General features: G+C 38.7%; 1 protein-coding gene and 1 pseudogene across 3 annotated transcripts in view; one reads left to right on the top strand and one right to left on the bottom strand.

Annotated features, from left to right (window-relative positions):
* The window catches only part of BRDT (bromodomain testis associated), a 49642-nt gene that overhangs the window by 20235 nt on the left and 12114 nt on the right, over nt 1–17293 (top strand). For all 3 annotated transcript variants that reach the window (XM_063105273.1, XM_063105271.1, XM_063105272.1), the window contains 3 exons: nt 459–517; nt 3556–3609; nt 4469–4640. In XM_063105273.1, coding sequence (XP_062961343.1) covers nt 459–517; nt 3556–3609; nt 4469–4640 — 285 coding nt within the window. The remainder of the gene's footprint in view (nt 1–458; nt 518–3555; nt 3610–4468; nt 4641–17293) is intronic.
* LOC134383255 (programmed cell death protein 4-like) lies at nt 1199–2585 on the bottom strand (annotated as a pseudogene).

The raw sequence follows: 17293 nt of genomic DNA on the forward strand, positions 1-17293 counted from the left end.
CCTTGACTTGGTGTTGTCAGCACCACGCTTACTCTCCCAAGTGAGCTAACCGGCCATCCCTATACAGGGATCCAAACCTGTGGACCTGGTGTTATAAGCACCACACTCTCCCAAGTGAGCCACGGGCCAGCCCTACTTGTTCCGTTTTAAACTATCATTTATTCAAGCTCTTTACTTTGAAGTAACACACAGTTCTTTTTTGCCTAAACATAATCCAAATTTGTGAGTTGATGTTTATTCCGTTATGGGAAAAGAAAATATCTTATAAGCAGGTATCCCTTTAGAAATTCTGGCTAATTCAAAGAGGGTAAAAACCTGACTATAAGAATTTCTTGATATGAGGTTGGTATTATAGGCATTCTCTTGGAATCACCACTTTATTTCTAATATGGAAAAATTGTAACTTGGAATTTTTTAAGCTGACACATATTGAAATACTTATTTATATACATTTGCAGAAATGTTTCCTAAATTTACTGGAGTAAAACAGAATGATTCTCCTAAAGAGAATGTAAAGGTGAGTTAAGTCTTTATTTGTAGAATTTAAAATGTATATTATAATTCACTGGTTAGCAGCATTCTTTAAAATTGTAGTAGTATGGTAGTAGCATTCTTTTTTTTTTTTTTTAACACTGTTTCACATGTTTTATTTTGTTGTGCATTCTTCTAGAACCAGGTTTGTTTTCCAGTTTTGCAGAAAAATAGATGTTCCAGCCACCATTTACTCAACTGTCTAATCTTTAAGACCAATCAATATGTTTCCTGGAAAGATGAATAAGTCTCATAACATGTCTTTTTAAAAAAATTCCTTAAGACAAAGAAATAACCTTTTTTTTTTTCACTTCCAAAGTGCAATATTTCAATAGCAGCAGTGAACATGGGATGTCAGCAGCCTAATGTTACCCGCTAAATAAAGTTTTGTATAAACCAGCAATTTTACCACAAAAAACACTATTTGAAAGAAAGGAGTGGCAGTCAGACATCAATGCAAAACTTGCAATGATTAGGTCATAAACATGGCACTTACAAAAGGTAGCTTAATACATATTTCACATAAGAGGAGGTTACTTTTCTCTCCTTCCTTTACCCCCTCAAAAAAAAATTTTTTTTTCCTTAAATGTAAGTGTATAAAATTTCAGAAATGCTTTATACCCAAAACAAGCACTTTAAAACAACAACCAACAACAAAAAACCTGTGCTAACAACTCTTAAGACAACTTCCATCTCCTTCACTTACAAAACACTTTCTGCCCCTTGAAGGACAAAGGTCTCTGAGTTATTTGGAAATTATTCCAGCCTAAAAACATTCATCTACTAATCGCTCAAGCACAGAGTATTAAGGTGGGACATCCAGATTAATGTCCGGAATTTCATTGTAAATTCTCTCATAACCTCTCTTCATTTGGTCTACAGTAATGGTAGAAGACTTCTAAGAGGATTTTAATAAATTCAAAATCATCTTAAAGGTCCTTTCTCCAGTTGACTCTAAAACCATTATAATAGCTTCCTATACAAGTTCGTGGTGAAAATGAGGTACTTCCAGTTCCTTACGGCAATGCTCAGCTTCAGATATGTCTCCAGAGAGGAAGTACTCTTTCAGCAGTAAACCAGTCTCTTTAATAAGATGATTGACAGACTGTTACCTGCCTCCAGGGCCCCACACACTATCTTTACGTTTTCTGCATTTAAGTGTACTCAGGAGCATAGTAGCCTTATCCAGAGCAGCTCTAGCCTGTACACAATATACAGTCCCTTTGTAACTATCAATATGGACATTACCTAAAATTCCATCTCCAGTAGCTCTAGCAATAAACTGGCCCACCAACTGTGGTGCTCTAGGAGTATCCAATGCTGATTCAGGTAGATCTTTCAACAATTTATCAAGTCATTTTTCCACATCATTTGTACTCACTACTATCCCAGAGAGGTGAGAAAGCAGCTTTGCTGTCATTTCTTTAGGACCTGCCTTTCCTTCCAATGCTAAGGACACTGCCAGCACTCCACTGTACTCCACTTTTCATGTTACCAAGATTTAAATCTCTTAGCATTTCTGCAACTTCATTACTATCTCCATGTTCAAAATATTTCTGTATGATTGCTGTTATAGTTTTCTCAAATGCCCTTTATCCAAAGGCAAAACTAGAGTTTCATCCACACAGTTCTCCTGGTCATCATCATAGTTAAGATCCTTCACATCCACCTCCTCCACCTCATATACCTGTCCAGGTGAACCCCAGACACCTTTGCCTCTTGCACCACCTTACTTTGGAGTCTCCTTTCCCACATCCGGATCGCCTGTCTAGCAACCTTCCCTTTAGACTGGTTGGCACAGTTACTCCATTTCTAAAGGCTTCGCTTCCATTATCACTGACTGAATTGCCTCTGCCAGAATCCCAGGATGAGTTTTTCCATAGTCACCTTTTTGACTTGGCATTAATTTGAGCTTCATTAATGGAGGATGCTGAAATCCATTTATTTCATTATTTCCTCCGTCCCAGCATTTTCTTCATCACCAGAAAAGAGTCGTTCAAATTATCAGGATCTGTGGGGTTTACATTCAGTACCTGCTCATTTTCTACATCCATTGTTCCTTAATTTCACTTGCACGGATTAAACAGATACCCAATAGAAGTCTTCCTTTAGAATCCCTGCAGCCAGCGCCGCTGCTCGCCCAGGTCCCTGGTCCGTCAGCCCCAATGCTGCTCCTCAGCCTCTGCCCAGTAGCTTTCCTTAAAATTGTTTACTAGATGTACTTGAAAAACATCACCATTTTCATCTTATCAACTAAATGTTCAAAGAATTTTTTCCTAAAGAAGATAGAATAGAGAACTATTCGGCCTCATTTTCTAATAAGATATAACTTAGGTAAGTCAAGCAGATTACTAGAACAAATTCTAGAAGCTTCAGCTTAGCCTTGAGAATCTGAATATAAAGGGACAGCTTTGATATCCCTACTATGCACAGTACTGAGTGCACGGTAAGGTAAAATTTCTAAATATATATATATATATATATATATATATATATATGGGGAATAGTAGTTAAGGTTTCTACCATTTATAATTTATAATTGCCAGCTATCGATTTTAGCACTTATGTGTTTGTATTAGCAGTTGACATGCTTTGAAAAGGATAGAAATAATTTTACTTTTTTACTAATTCAGGTTATTATCCTCATGGAAAATTTTTTACCCTTTGTACATCCCAAATAAAGAATTACAGTAAATTTACTGAACAAAGGCCGGCCCCGTAGCTCACTCGGGAGAGTGCAGCACTGGTAGTGCCGAAGCCATGGGTTCGGATCCTATATAGGGATGGCCGGTGCGCTCACTGGCTGAGCGTGGTGCAGACCACACACTGTGCCGAGAGTTGCGATCCCCTTACCAGTCAAAAAAAAAAAAAAAAATTTACTGAACAACATCTAACTAGGTTAAGGAAATACAACAATAAATAACTTTGTCTTGCAAGAGCTCTAAGTTATGAAAAGAAATGTAATCACACAGTTGAGAGATTATATAATTAGTGCTATAATCTATAGTTATAATTTTTTTTTAGAAAATGAAGAAAGAATATATACTGCCTGAAGGAGGGACAGGCTTCACAGAGGAGGTAATGCTAAAAAATGAATTTTAAAGGATGGGAGGAATGGCTAGTATATTGACATACAGATTAGTGGCTTATTTTTTTAAAATAGAGGTAATAGCATGAAGAGAGGCCAAAAAAAAGCACAGCAGATGTGTTCAGAGAAATGTGGCAGCTGAGGGTAGTTGTAAGGGCTTAGACGGCTTGAAAGATATAATACAGAAGGCTTTGAACACCTGTGTGAAGTGTTAATATTTAATTTGGTGGGCAGGAGTGAGCTCTCAAATAATTATTACCTATCACATAGGATTATTGTGAGAATTAAAGAAGAACTATATTAAGGAGTTAGCTTGGTACCTCACACATAGTAAGCATTCAATAAATGTTAGCTGTTATTACATTACAGCTTTAACTTAATAGCTAAATACTGAATCAGAATTTGATAGTCTTGTGGGCCAATCATTATGTAATTTTAAATTTATCCCTTTATGTTTGCAATTTAGTAAGGAAAAAGAGGTAAAGAGAGTGGATTGGTCTCTAGATTTGGTATAAAAGCCTAGTTTTTATTTGTGGTGGACCACAGGAAATCTTTTACAAATGAGTAGCACTGTTCAATAACATACATGTAAATTGTGTGTACTAGTAACTAAAATCATAGGCTTCTACTAACTGTACCTCTTAAAAGCTATGTGATGGCCAAATTTTCTAAACCTTAGTTTCCTTATGTGTAAGGTAAGGATAATTATACCTCATACGTTTATGTGACTTAAACAAATTCAAAAGGTAAAATTAAATTATATTCTTGCCTCTTGTGTTTCCGTTATCTTAGTTATACTTGTTGTGTGGTTAAATGTCTGAAAGATGACTTTATTTATCTTTGTCTTAGCAGCTACAATCCTCTGTGCAAGATACATCTGCTAAAACTACTCTTGTTCATCAGACCACACAGTTATATGGAATACCACCAAATCACCACCAGTTAGCATTTAACTATCAAGAATCAGAACATTTACAGACTGTGAAAAACATCTCGCCTTTACAAATTCTGCCTCCCTCAGGTAAGAAATTGTGATTGAGAAACTGACTTCTAAACCTGTATATGAAAATGCTATGGTCATCTTAAATGTTACATGTCTGGGAAATACTGAAAATAACTAGTAAATTCCAGGTTAGAAATAACCACTGCAGCACATTGTTAGAAATTATTTTCTTTATACCCTCAAGCTCTCATAACATTTGAAAGAATGAAAGTTACATATACAGTTTACATCTAGCTTACTTTCATATAAATTATGTACATTGGCATGTGGGCTATATAAAAAAAAAAAAAAAAGTGTCACTGCCAGAGCACATACTGCCAAGTTCTGAATAGACTTGGAAAATGCTGCTCTATCTTCCACGACACCTATGTGGGTTAGAAAAGTAGCATGGAATAAGGAAAAGATATTTTGAGATTCTATAGGTAAAGAAATAAAATTATATATGTCAAAAGTAGTTTATAATTAAAGAAACTTAGGCTAGAAATACTTGCCTAGTGATGGTTTCTGTTTACCAAAAATATCTCCCAAAACTGGCTAAATTTTTATATTGTTAGATTCATTTGACTTTTTAAATATCTTGTTTGTTCATCTTGTGAGAAGTGAAGGTATTGGACTAACGGGTACAAAACTATGCTACCTACCATAAGAGAATCATTGTGCAGTATATGCATGTATGGAAACAACACACTGTACCCCACAAATATGTATAAGCAAATGTTAAAATATGCAAAAAATAAAGAGGAAAGGAAGGTATTGCCTGTCTCCGCTTGGTTCCTGGGAGGCCCTTGGGGAGGGTGTATGTGTGGCACAAAGGATACTTCTCTGATACCAATGAGCCCAGCCTAGAGAGTGCCTGAACCTCGAGACACTAATGTATTCAGGCCTAGATTGGAGGCAGGTGTGAATATTCCTTGTCCACCTCTCCTTTCCTCTAGGCTGTTCCCTGCTTTCCACTTGGCCTTCCAAGGGTAGAGGTATCTCCCAAGTAGAAGTTTCTGAGTTGTTTTACTGCAACACAGATTAGGAGGAACAGGGAGAAGTTTTGATCTTCCTTTGTTGCTTCCCATATAAAAGCTCCCTACTAGTCTGTGTCTGAGTATTCCATTTTGTCTTTAACTCAAATTGTATCTCTTCATTTTGGGGAAGGGAATGAAGATCAAGAGAGAAGATATCTAAGGCAACACTGGAGGGCATCCCAGGAAGAAAAATAATTAAACATCCAGAGAATGAAATGGTTATATCTGTCCTTTTCTGGAAATAGATTTTCAAGATACTTGGAGAATAACTGAAGATATGGTAGTTCTAAGTCATGAATTACCTTAAATTCCAGTGCTACATTTGGGTCTTTTATTTTGTACACAACAAGGAGCTTCAAACAGGAGCATATCAAAATCAGATTTTATATTAGGAAGAAATTGCTGCTTAATATTTAGAGGATGGATTAAGATGAGAATGTTCTAGTATAGTTAGGACCAAGTAAGGAAGCTGAGTGCTGTAGTCTATGAAAAAAATTATTACAACCAAAACTAATGCAGTGAGTATAGAAAGGATGTGTATATATTAGAAAGATAATTTTGTGGCACAATTGATAGGCTTTGTTAAAATGAATGACCTAGGAGAATATTAGTTGGATTGAAAAATAGGAGGCAGAGCTCATTTTGGCCATGTTTGAGGCACTACAGAATATGTAATTGGAAATCTAATACAAGAAATAGGTTTCTGGATTTAACTGGGTATAATCGGAATCATGTTTTAGAAATTACCAATATATAGAAGCTACTTAAAGCCATGAGAATGAATAAAAATACCCAGGAAAATGTGCAGAGCAGGAAGAGAAAAGGTTAAGGACAAAATTGTAGGAAGCAAAACTTCCTCAGTAAAAGTAGAACAAATTAATAAGTTAAAAGAAGGGGATCAAAAGTAGGAGAAAAAGTAAAAATGGTATAAAAGGAGCCTAGGAAGATAAGTTTTTAGAAGGAAATCATCATCAAGAGAATCACATACTACATTAAAGCAGGATGAGGAATGAAGACATAGGGTTAAAACTGGCAATGCAAGAATTTTTGCTTTTGCAAAAAGCTTTTTTAGTAGCCATTGTCATTGGGCCAGAAGCCAGATTGTGGTAAATTGAGAAGTAATGGAATCTGGGTACAGTGAATGTAAACTAGTCTTTCAAGAAGTTTGTTTTGAAGGGGATGTAAGATAGCCATGGCTTTGGGCCGGCCCTGTGGCTCACTTGGGAGAGTGCGGCGCTGGTAGTGCTAAAGCCACGGGTTCGGATGCTATACAGGGATGGCCCGTGCGCTCGCTGGCTGAGCGTGGTGCAGAAGACACCGTGCTGAGGGTTGCCGAGGGTTGCGATCCACTTACCGGTCAAAAGAAAAAAAAAAAAAAAGACAGCTGTGGCTTTAACAGGAAGATAGGTTTTTTAGAAGAGAGAAGTTGTTTTGTTTTTGAGTTTTTGAATCAGATTCAAACATGTCTGAAGCCTGATTAGAAAGAGCCAGAGTAGGAAAGTTACTGTTTTCACTAGAGTGTGTTTGTAGAAGAATGGTAGGGATAGCCTTGCCCTTGAAAAAGAATAAAGACCATGAAAAACAATGGCAAGAATGCAGTCAAGATTTTCTTTTATTCCTATTTTGTGAAAAATCAGGCTTTTAATGCCTAAGTCTTCAGAAAGGAGATCAGTTTACTGTACTACTTCAGATTCAGTTTATATATGCCGGTGAGTAAAGGGAAAGTTTGGATGATGCTGGAGTGGCTATTCTGCAATTAACAAGTTTTTCAGAACCAGAGTAGTTTGCATTTGCCAACTGTAGGTGGCGCTATGCCCAAGGGAATTGCAAATGTACATTAAACTATAAAATATACAGAAAAATGTGCTATTCTGGAGTTTAATCTCAGTGGAAATACTTTTTTGCTTAAATATTACCTTAAATTTAATTTATAAAGTAATATATTTTTATGCTGAAGTTTTCTTATTAGAAAAATAGTTTGACAAATTGACAGAGTACATAAAAGATTTAAGAAATTGAATTTTCAAATGTTAATAGTTTTCTTCAAAACTCCCCCACATGAAATGGAAGAAGTCTAATTTTTTTCCTTGTAACTTGAAATTTTAAGCCACAAATGATTACTAACCTTATTGTTATAACTTACCCTTTTCCCATCTCATAAAAATCTCTACTGAATTGCCTTGAGTTTTTTCCATAACAGATACTTATGCTGTCATTATCAACATGGATTAATACGTGGCAAATGAAAAAGGTAAATCAAGGAATTTGCCATCTCATAGGAGAAAAAAACAACTGGTATTAAAGTAAAAATAATATGCCCTAAAAGAAGCAAAAGTAAAATTTAAGGAGTTGAGGAAGGCAGAATTACCTTATCTCTTTGGCAGATGAATATTTTACAGAGGTATTCTCTGGATGCTGGAGAAAAAATAAGGGTTACAGATGTATGAGGGGTTTTTGGAAAGTTCATGGAAAGATTTATATTATCTTTTAATCCTATTTTTCCATGGACTTTTTGAAGTACCCTCATATATCTAGGATTGAAAGACGTTCCAGATGGAGGAAAGAACATAAATGTGAAGGTATTTAGGCAACTAAGAATTCAATGTGATTAAAGCTTCGGTTGGTTAAACAGGAATGTGGAGAAATAAATTTGGAAAGGCAGATCAGGTTCAGATCATAAAGAACCTTGGAGAAAAAAAATCAAAACCCAAAGTGTATGGCCAGTTAGTTCAGTTGGTTAGAGCATGGTGCTGATAACGCCAAGGTCCAGTTCAATCCTGTACTGGTCAGCCACCAAAAAAAGAAAAAAGAACCTTGAAATCTATATATTTTGGACTTAATGGTAATGGTATATAGTTAGTGGGAAGCCAGTGAAGGTTTTCTGAGCCAAGGGTGCACTTCAAGGTAATTAATCTGCCAATGCTATGTAGGTCAGTTGAGAGAATGGGGCATAGAGACTGGAGAAGGAGACCAATGGGGCTGTTGCAGCAGTCAGGAAAAAATGAAGTAAAGTGATGGAAAGAAAGAAAAGGAGAAAGTTGAAAGAAATTACAAGGTTAGAATAAGCAGGTCTGCAAATTATGAACATATGCTAGGTTAATAAAGGTATGTAAGCTTTGGTGGTTCAGAGGATACTGGCTGACAGGTCCAGGCTGACAGACCCCGAATACAGATAAAGAACAGGTTTCTGAGGAAAGATAACTTTTGCAGTGTTTTGCAGTGTCAGAGGGTCATTCACTCAAAAGTTTTTCAGAGTTGGATCCTTGACACACTTCCTAGGCTTCTATGACTCTATTCTCTTGACCAACCCATTCCCCTCTGAGTGTTCCTTACATTTATCTCTATCTGCCTACTTTTAGATGTTGATAATACTCTGAGTTACATCTGTAAGCCTCTCATCTTTTTATTCTACTCAGAGCTTCCGAATCATGTTCCAACGCACATGCTTACTGAACTAGTGACCATTTCCTACATATCATGACATGTAAAAGGTTGGAAAGCCAGGCTCTACACATTCTTCCTGTTTGATCTCTTTGATGTTCATGACTTCTAGTCTCATTTTTACAGCTCAACATATCCAGGCCCCAGGCATGTTTCTACAGCCCTACTGACCATCTTGACTTAAACATCATATAGGTATTTCAAACAGCATTCAGTAAAAACTGAATTCCCCCTTTTTTTTTTTTTTTTTTTTTTTTTTTTTTTTTTTTTTTTTTTTTTATTTTATTTTATTTTATTTTATTTTTTTTTAAGTTTTATTTTGTCGATATACATTGTAGCTGATTAATGCTCCCCATCACCAAAACCTCCCTCCCTTCTCCCTCCCCCCCTCCCCCCCAACAATGTCCTTTCTGTTTGCTTGTTGTATCAACTTCAAATAATTGTGGTTGTTATATCTTCTTCCCCCCCCCCCGTTTGTGTGTGTATGTGTGTATGTGTGTGTGTGAATTTATATATTAATTTTTAGCTCCCACCAATAAGTGAGAACATGTGGTATTTCTCTTTCTGTGCCTGACTTGTTTCACTTAATATAATTCTCTCGAGGTCCATCCATGTTGTTGCAAATGGCAGTATTTCATTCGTTTTTATAGCTGAGTAGTATTCCATTGTGTAGATGTACCACATTTTCCGTATCCACTCATCTGATGATGGGCATTTGGGCTGGTTCCAACTCTTGGCTATTGTAAAGAGTGCTGCGATGAACATTGGGGAACAGGTATACCTTCGACTTGATGATTTCCATTCCTCTGGGTATATTCCCAACAGTGGGATGGCTGGGTCGTATGGTAGATCTATTTGCAATTGTTTCAGGAACCTCCATACCATTTTCCATAGAGGCTGCACCATTTTGCAGTCCCACCAACAATGTATGAGAGTTCCTTTTTCTCCGCAGCCTCGCCAGCATTTATCGTTCATAGTCTTTTGGATTTTAGCCATCCTAACTGGGGTTAGATGGTATCTCAATGTGGTTTTGATTTGCATTTCCCGGATGCTGAGTGATGTTGAGCATTTTTTCATATGTCTGTTGGCCATTTGGATATCTTCCTTAGAGAAATGCCTACTTAGCTCTTTTGCCCATTTTTTAATTGGGTTGCTTGTTTTCTTCTTGTAAAGTTGTTTGAGTTCCTTATATATTCTGGATATTAATCCTTTGTCAGATGTATATTTTGCAAATATTTTCTCCCACTCTGTTGGTTGTCTTTTAACTCTTTTAATTGTTTCTTTTGCTGTGCAGAAGCTTTTTAGTTTGATATAATCCCATTTGTTTATTTTTCCTTTGGTTGCCCGTGCTTTTGGGGTCATATTCATGAAGTCTGTGCCCAGTCCTATTTCCTGAAGTGTTTCCCCTATGTTTTCTTTAAGAAGTTTTATTGTCTCAGGGTGTATATTTAAATCCTTAATCCATTTTGAGTTGATTTTAGTATACGGTGAGAGGTATGGATCTAGTTTCATTCTCCTGCATATCGATATCCAGTTATCCCAGCACCACTTGCTGAAGAGGCAGTCCCTTCCCCAGTGAATAGGCTTGGTGCCTTTGTCAAAGATCAGATGGCAGTAAGTGTGAGGGTTGATTTCTGGATTCTCTATTCTATTCCATTGGTCAGTGTGTCTGTTTTTATGCCAGTACCATACTGTTTTGGTTATTATAGCTTTGTAGTATAGCTTAAAGTCAGGTAGTGTTATGCCTCCAGCTTTATTTTTTTTGCTGAGCATTGCTTTGGCTATTCGTGGTCTTTTATTGTTCCATATAAATGTCTGAATAGTTTTTTCCATTTCTGAGAAAAATGTCTTTGGAATTTTGATGGGGATTGCATTGAATTTGTATATCACTTTGGGTAGTATGGACATTTTCACTATGTTGATTCTTCCAATCCAAGAGCATGGAATATCTTTCCATCTTCTTGTATCCTCTCTAATTTCTCTCAGCAGTGGTTTGTAGTTCTCATTATAGAGATTTTTCACCTCCTTGGTTAACTCAATTCCTAAGTATTTTATTTTTTTGGTGGCTATTGTAAATGGGCAGGCTTTCTTGATTTCTCCTTCTGCATGTTCACTATTGGAGAAAAGAAATGCTACTGATTTTTGTGTGTTGATTTTGTATCCTGCTACTGTGCTGAAATCATTTATCAATTCCAACAGTTTTTTTGTAGAGGTTTTAGGCTGTTCGATATATAGGATCATGTCATCTGCAAACAGGGACAGTTTGACTTCATCTTTTCCAATCTGGATGCCCTTTATTTCCTTCTCTTCTCTGATTGCTCTGGCTAGTACTTCCAACACTATGTTGAATAGGAGTGGTGAGAGTGGGCATCCTTGTCTAGTGCCTGTTCTTAAAGGAAAAGCTTTCAGCTTCTCCCCATTCAGGATGATATTGGCAGTGGGTTTGGCATATATGGCTTTAATTATGTTGAGATACTTTCCCTCTATACCTAACTTATAGAGGGTCTTTGTCATGAATGAGTGCTGAACTTTATCAAATGCTTTTTCAGCATCTATAGAGATGATCATATGGTCCTTGTGTTTGAGTTTATTAATATGGTGTATCACATTTATTGATTTGCGTATGTTGAACCAACCTTGCATCCCTGGGATGAATCCCACTTGATCGTGATGAATAATTTTTCGTATGTGTTGCTGTATTCTGTTTGCTAGTATTTTAGTGAGGATTTTTGCATCTATATTCATCAAGGATATCGGCCTGTAGTTTTCTTTTTTGGTTATATCTTTACCTGGTTTTGGTATCAGGATGATATTTGCTTCATAGAATGAGTTTGGGAGATTTGCGTCCGTTTCAATCTTTTGGAATAGTTTGTAAAGAATTGGTGTCAATTCCTCTTTGAATGTTTGGTAAAATTCTGCTGTGAATCCATCTGGTCCTGGGCTTTTCTTTGTTGGGAGCCTTCTGATAACAACTTCAATCTCCTTTATTGTTATTGGTCTGTTCAAATTTTCTACGTCTTCACGGTTCAGTTTTGGGAGCTTGTGTGTGTCCAGAAATTTATCCATTTCCTCCAGATTTTCAAATTTGTTGGCGTACAGTTGTTTATAGTAGTCTCGAATGATTCCTTGTATTTCAGATGAATCAGTTGTAATATCGCCTTTTTCATTTCTAATTTTTGTTATTTGAGTCTTCTCTCTTCTTTTTTTTGTTAGCCATGCTAATGGTTTGTCAATTTTATTTATCTTTTCAAAAAACCAACTTTTTGATTCGTTGATCTTTTGAATTGTTTTTTGGTTTTCAATTTCATTCAGTTCTGCTCTGATCTTAATGATTTCTTTCCGTCTGCTAACTTTAGGATTGGATTGTTCTTGTTTTTCTAGTTCTTTAAGGTGAAGTGTTAGGTTGTTCACTTGCCATCTTTCCATTCTTCTGAAGTGAGCATTTAATGCAATAAATTTTCCCCTCAATACTGCTTTTGCAGTATCCCACAGGTTTTGGTATGATGTATCATTGTTTTCATTAGTTTCAATAAACTTTTTGATTTCCTGCTTGATTTCTTCTTGGACCCATATGTCATTAAGTAGAATGCTGTTTAATTTCCATGTGTTTGTATAGTTTCCAGAGTTTTGTTTGTTATTAATTTCTAGTTTTAATCCATTGTGGTCTGAGAAGATACATGGGATAATTCCAATTTTTTTGAATTTATTGAGACTTGATTTGTGACCTAATATGTGATCTATCTTGGAGAATGATCCATGTGCTGATGAGAAGAATGAATATTCTGAGGTTGTTGGGTGGAATGTTCTGTAGATATCTGCCAATTCCAATTGGTCTAGAGTCTTGTTTAGATCTTGTGTTTCTCTACTGATTCTTTGCCTAGATGATCTGTCTAATATTGACAGTGGAGTGTTCAGGTCCCCTGCTATTATGGTATTAGTGTCTATTTCCTTCTTTAGGTCTAATAGAGTTTGTTTTATAAATCTGGCTGCTCCAACATTGGGTGCGTACATATTTATGATTGTTATGTCTTCTTGATGGATCAGTCCTTTTATCATTAAGTAGTGTCCCTCATTGTCTCTTTTTATGGTTTTTAGTTTAAAGTCTATTTTGTCAGATATAAGAATAGCCACTCCAGCTCGTTTTTCTTTTCTGTTTGCATGGTAAATCTTTTTCCATCCTTTCACTCTTAGTCTGTGTGAATCTTTATGGGCGAGGTGGGTCTCTTGTAGGCAGCATATAGTTGGGTCCTGCTTTTTGATCCAGTCAGCCAGTCTGTGTCTTTTAATTGGGGAATTTAAGCCTTTAACATTAAGAGTTGTTATTGAAAGGTGTTGATTTACTCCTAGCATTTTATTGGTTGTTTGGTTGTCTTAGGTGTCTTTTGCTCCTTGCTTTCTGATTTACTGTTTGGTTTCTTTGTTTGTTGGTTCCTTAGGTTGTAGTTAGTGTTTTTGTTAGCTTGTTTTCTCTTTATGAATGCCATTTTTATTGTACTAGCCGGTTTAGATTTTTCTTGGGTTTTTATGGCAGTGGTAGTTATTTTTCAGGAACCAAACCCAGTACTCCCTTGAGGATTTTTTGTAAGGGTGGTCGTGTGGTAGTGAACTCCTGCAGTTTTTGTTTGTCTGAGAAATATACTATTTGCCCCTCATTTTGGAAGGATAGCCTTGCAGGGTAGAGTATTCTTGGCTGGCAATCTTTGTCTTTTAGTATTTTAAAAATATCATCCCATTCCTTTCTAGCTTTTAGGGTTTGTGATGAAAAGTCTGATGTTAACCTGATTGGGGCTCCCTTATAGGTGATTTGACGCTTCTCTCTTGCAGCTTTTAAGATTCTCTCTTTGTCTCTGAGTTTTGCCAATTTGACTATGACATGTCTTGGAGAAGGCCTTTTTGGGTTGAATACGTTTGGAGATCGTTGAGCTTCCTGGATCTGAAGATCTGTGATTTTTCCTATACCTGGGAAGTTTTCTGCCACTATTTTGTTGAATATGTTTTCAATGGAATCTCCATTTTCCTCCCCTTCTGGAATACCCATGACTCGGATATTTGAGCGCTTGAGGTTGTCTGATATCTCTCTCAGATTTTCTTCCATGTCCTTGATTCTTTTTTCTTTCTTTTTGTCTGCTTGTGTTATTTCAAACAGCCCATCTTCAAGTTCAGAGGTTCTCTCCTCAACTTCGACAAGCCTGCTGGTTAAACTCTCCGTTGTGTTTTTTATTTCGCTGAATAACTTCTTCAGTTCAGCAAGTTCTGCTACATTTTTTTTCAGGACATTGATTTCCTTGTATATTTCCTCTTTCAGATCCTGTATACTTTTCCTCATTTCATCATGATGTCTAGCTGAGTTTTCTTGTATCTCATTCAGTTTCCTTAGAATTATCACTCGAAATTCCTTGTCAGTTATTTCAAGGGCTTCTTGTTCTATAGGATCTAGAGTATGAGATTTATTAACTTTTGGTGGTGTACTTTCTTGATTTTTTGTATTTCTGGTGTCTTTTTTTTGGTGTTTATTCATTGTGGCAGGGGGTTTCACAGTCCACCGGTTTAAGACTAATGACTAACTAGGATGTTGCTGTGGTTGCCAATTTGGTATGGCTCCCGCCGTGACTGCTCAGTTGGCCTCTAGTGTCTTGTGTGTGTGGTTGCCTCGGGTCTTGGGCTTCTCCGGGGATCCACCTTTCTGGTCATCTTGTACTCTGCTGGGCTGGTGGATCACGTACCACAGGGTGTGTGATCTCTGTTGAGCTTTCACTTTCTGTACAGGACTTCTCCCCGTTCCGTGTGCTCTGGCCCAGGCTGTTAGATCGTGCAGTGGCGACCCCACCGGGTGTATGGTTTCTGTCGAGTCTCCGCCTCCCTGGCCGCACGTCTCCCCCCTCTGTGCACACTGTGCTGGGTTGGGGCGTGTCTTCTGCACCCCTCGTCTATCAGCTGGGCCTTCAAGACCCTGCTCAGCACCGCCTCGCCCAGGAAGTCTACCAGGTTTCTGCTAGGCACAGACGACCGGTCTCTCTGGGTGCCTTTGTAGCACTGTGTAGATCTTTCTCGGGTCTTGTTCACCTTTGTATCCCCCCGGTATAAACCGAGTCTAGTGCCCGCCTGCAGCCTGCTCTCCGGCAGGTTCAAGCGGACCTGGGAACTCTCCTACCACACTATTCCCAACCAGAAATTCGTTAGGCTTTTTTCCAACCTGGTGGTCGCAGAGATGGTATCTGCCTCCCAGTAACAGGAAGTTTACCGGGGGCCGGAGTCCAGGGTGTGGTGGAGTGACAGTCGGCCCGCCCGTACTTCCTAGCCCTCCCAACACTGGTCGGGACGCCCCACACCCCCAGCCCTGCCAGAGAACCGTGGAGGGAGTGGGAGAGGAGGTCGGCCCGCAGGGTCCGGAAAGCCCCGCACCAGGCCAAGCAAATGGGCTCAGTGATGGCCGAGCAGGGCGGAGCTGCCCGCACCTGGGAAAATGGAGGCAGCACCGGGGCAATGAGTGGCCTGGTGGTGCAGGCGGGGAGCCGCGTGGGCATCCACCCCCCGAACAGAGCTGTGCCAGGGATCACTCACAGTGCTGTGCCAGGTCGGGCGCTCGCTCTGTCTCTGGTTTGTTGCCTTCCGTGTTCTGGGCGCTGCCGCCTCGGGCTGTTCAGTCGCGGCGCCGCTCGGGCGCTCCCAGGAGTCTTCTTTAATGCCGGCCTGAAACCTCGAATCCTGGATAGGGCAGCTGGCCGCCTTCAGTGCGGCCCCAGCCTCCGGGATCCTGGCTGCATCCACAGCAGCCCTGGCGCCGTGTTCCCTGTTTCAAGACTCACTTTTGCAGCTAAGAATCAGTTCTTTTCCTGCTCCACACTTCAAAGCTGTTGCCTGTAAATGAGGCAGCCTCTCCTGCCGGGGGCAAAGTGGCGTTGAGCCCCCACGACCGGCCAGCAGCAGCAATCCTCCCTTAAGAGATGGCCAGAGGAAGGTCCACAAGTTTCCCGGCTGCCTGAGGCCCAGTGGCCACCTTTTCCACCTCAGCTACTCCGCGCCAGCCGCCGCAGCTGCCGCCATCTTGAAACCAGTGTGAATTCCCCCTTTTTAATGCCCAGATTTTAATCTTTCCTCTTTAATTCTTTTTTTTTTTTTTTTTTTTTTTTTTTGTCTTTTTCGTGACCGGTACTCAGCCAGTGAGTGCACCAGCCATTCCTATATAGGATCTGAACCCGTGGTGAGAGCATCGCCGCGCTCCCAGCGCCGCACTCTCCCGAGTGCGCCACGGGCTCAGCCCTCTCTTTAATTCTTGATAATGGTACTATCACCACTTACTTAGAATCAGAAAACTGAGAGTCATTTTAGAATTTACTTCACTTGCCATATATGTTCTTTCTACTTCTTAAATAATATCTGACCCTGAGCAGAGAAGGGATATAGTTCTGTGCTTAGAGGTTTTCTCACTATTTTTCCATTCCTTGTTGAACTGAGAAAACAGATGTACGTCGGGCTGTGTAGGGACATTCATTCATTCATTCATGCACCCTTCAACAGTGTTTCGTCTCACCTTCCCATGCTCACTCCTCTCCCCTGATGTTCCTCATTCTCTTCTTCTAGCCTCAACTTCAACTAGTGTTATTTAGTAAGAGAATCAGTCAAGGGATTGGTGGTTAGTAGAAGCTTAAATCTAAATTCCTATGATATGTAAGTGGCCAGGATTTTGTGAGCTTGAGTCAGTTAACAAGGACAGCAACTCAGTTTTTATTTGTTCCCTCCAAACTTTTGCCATTAGTTAGGACCTATAGACAAGACTAGAGAGAAATGAAACAGAAATGATCAATTAAGTTTCTTACATCAGGATACTCTTAGTTGCAAATGACAGAAAACTCAGCTCAAACTGAGTTTAACAGTAAGTAATTCTGTTGGCATACATAACCACTAGTCCAAAGATAGTCCAATCTTCTAGGCATGTTTTGATCAGGGCTCAAACTCTATTTCTGTAGTTACCTTCACCTATAATAATAAATGAAATATTTGTATGAAAGCTTAAGAATTAATGAGATTGCATAGTTCTTTTTACCTCAGAAAGTCAAACCTTTTGCATTTCTTATCCCTATTTCCTCACTAACTATTATGGGTGTCTCTTGTCTTAGTTCTAACATTCTCTGTGTTTTGTTTGTTCTCAAATTGGTCGGTCAGGCAGCATCTTTCCCCAGAAGCCCCACATCGTTCTGGTCTTCCTAAATGAGT

The sequence above is a fragment of the Cynocephalus volans genome, chromosome 8 (assembly GCF_027409185.1).
Source record: "Cynocephalus volans isolate mCynVol1 chromosome 8, mCynVol1.pri, whole genome shotgun sequence".
In the NCBI taxonomy this organism is placed as follows: domain Eukaryota; kingdom Metazoa; phylum Chordata; class Mammalia; order Dermoptera; family Cynocephalidae; genus Cynocephalus; species Cynocephalus volans.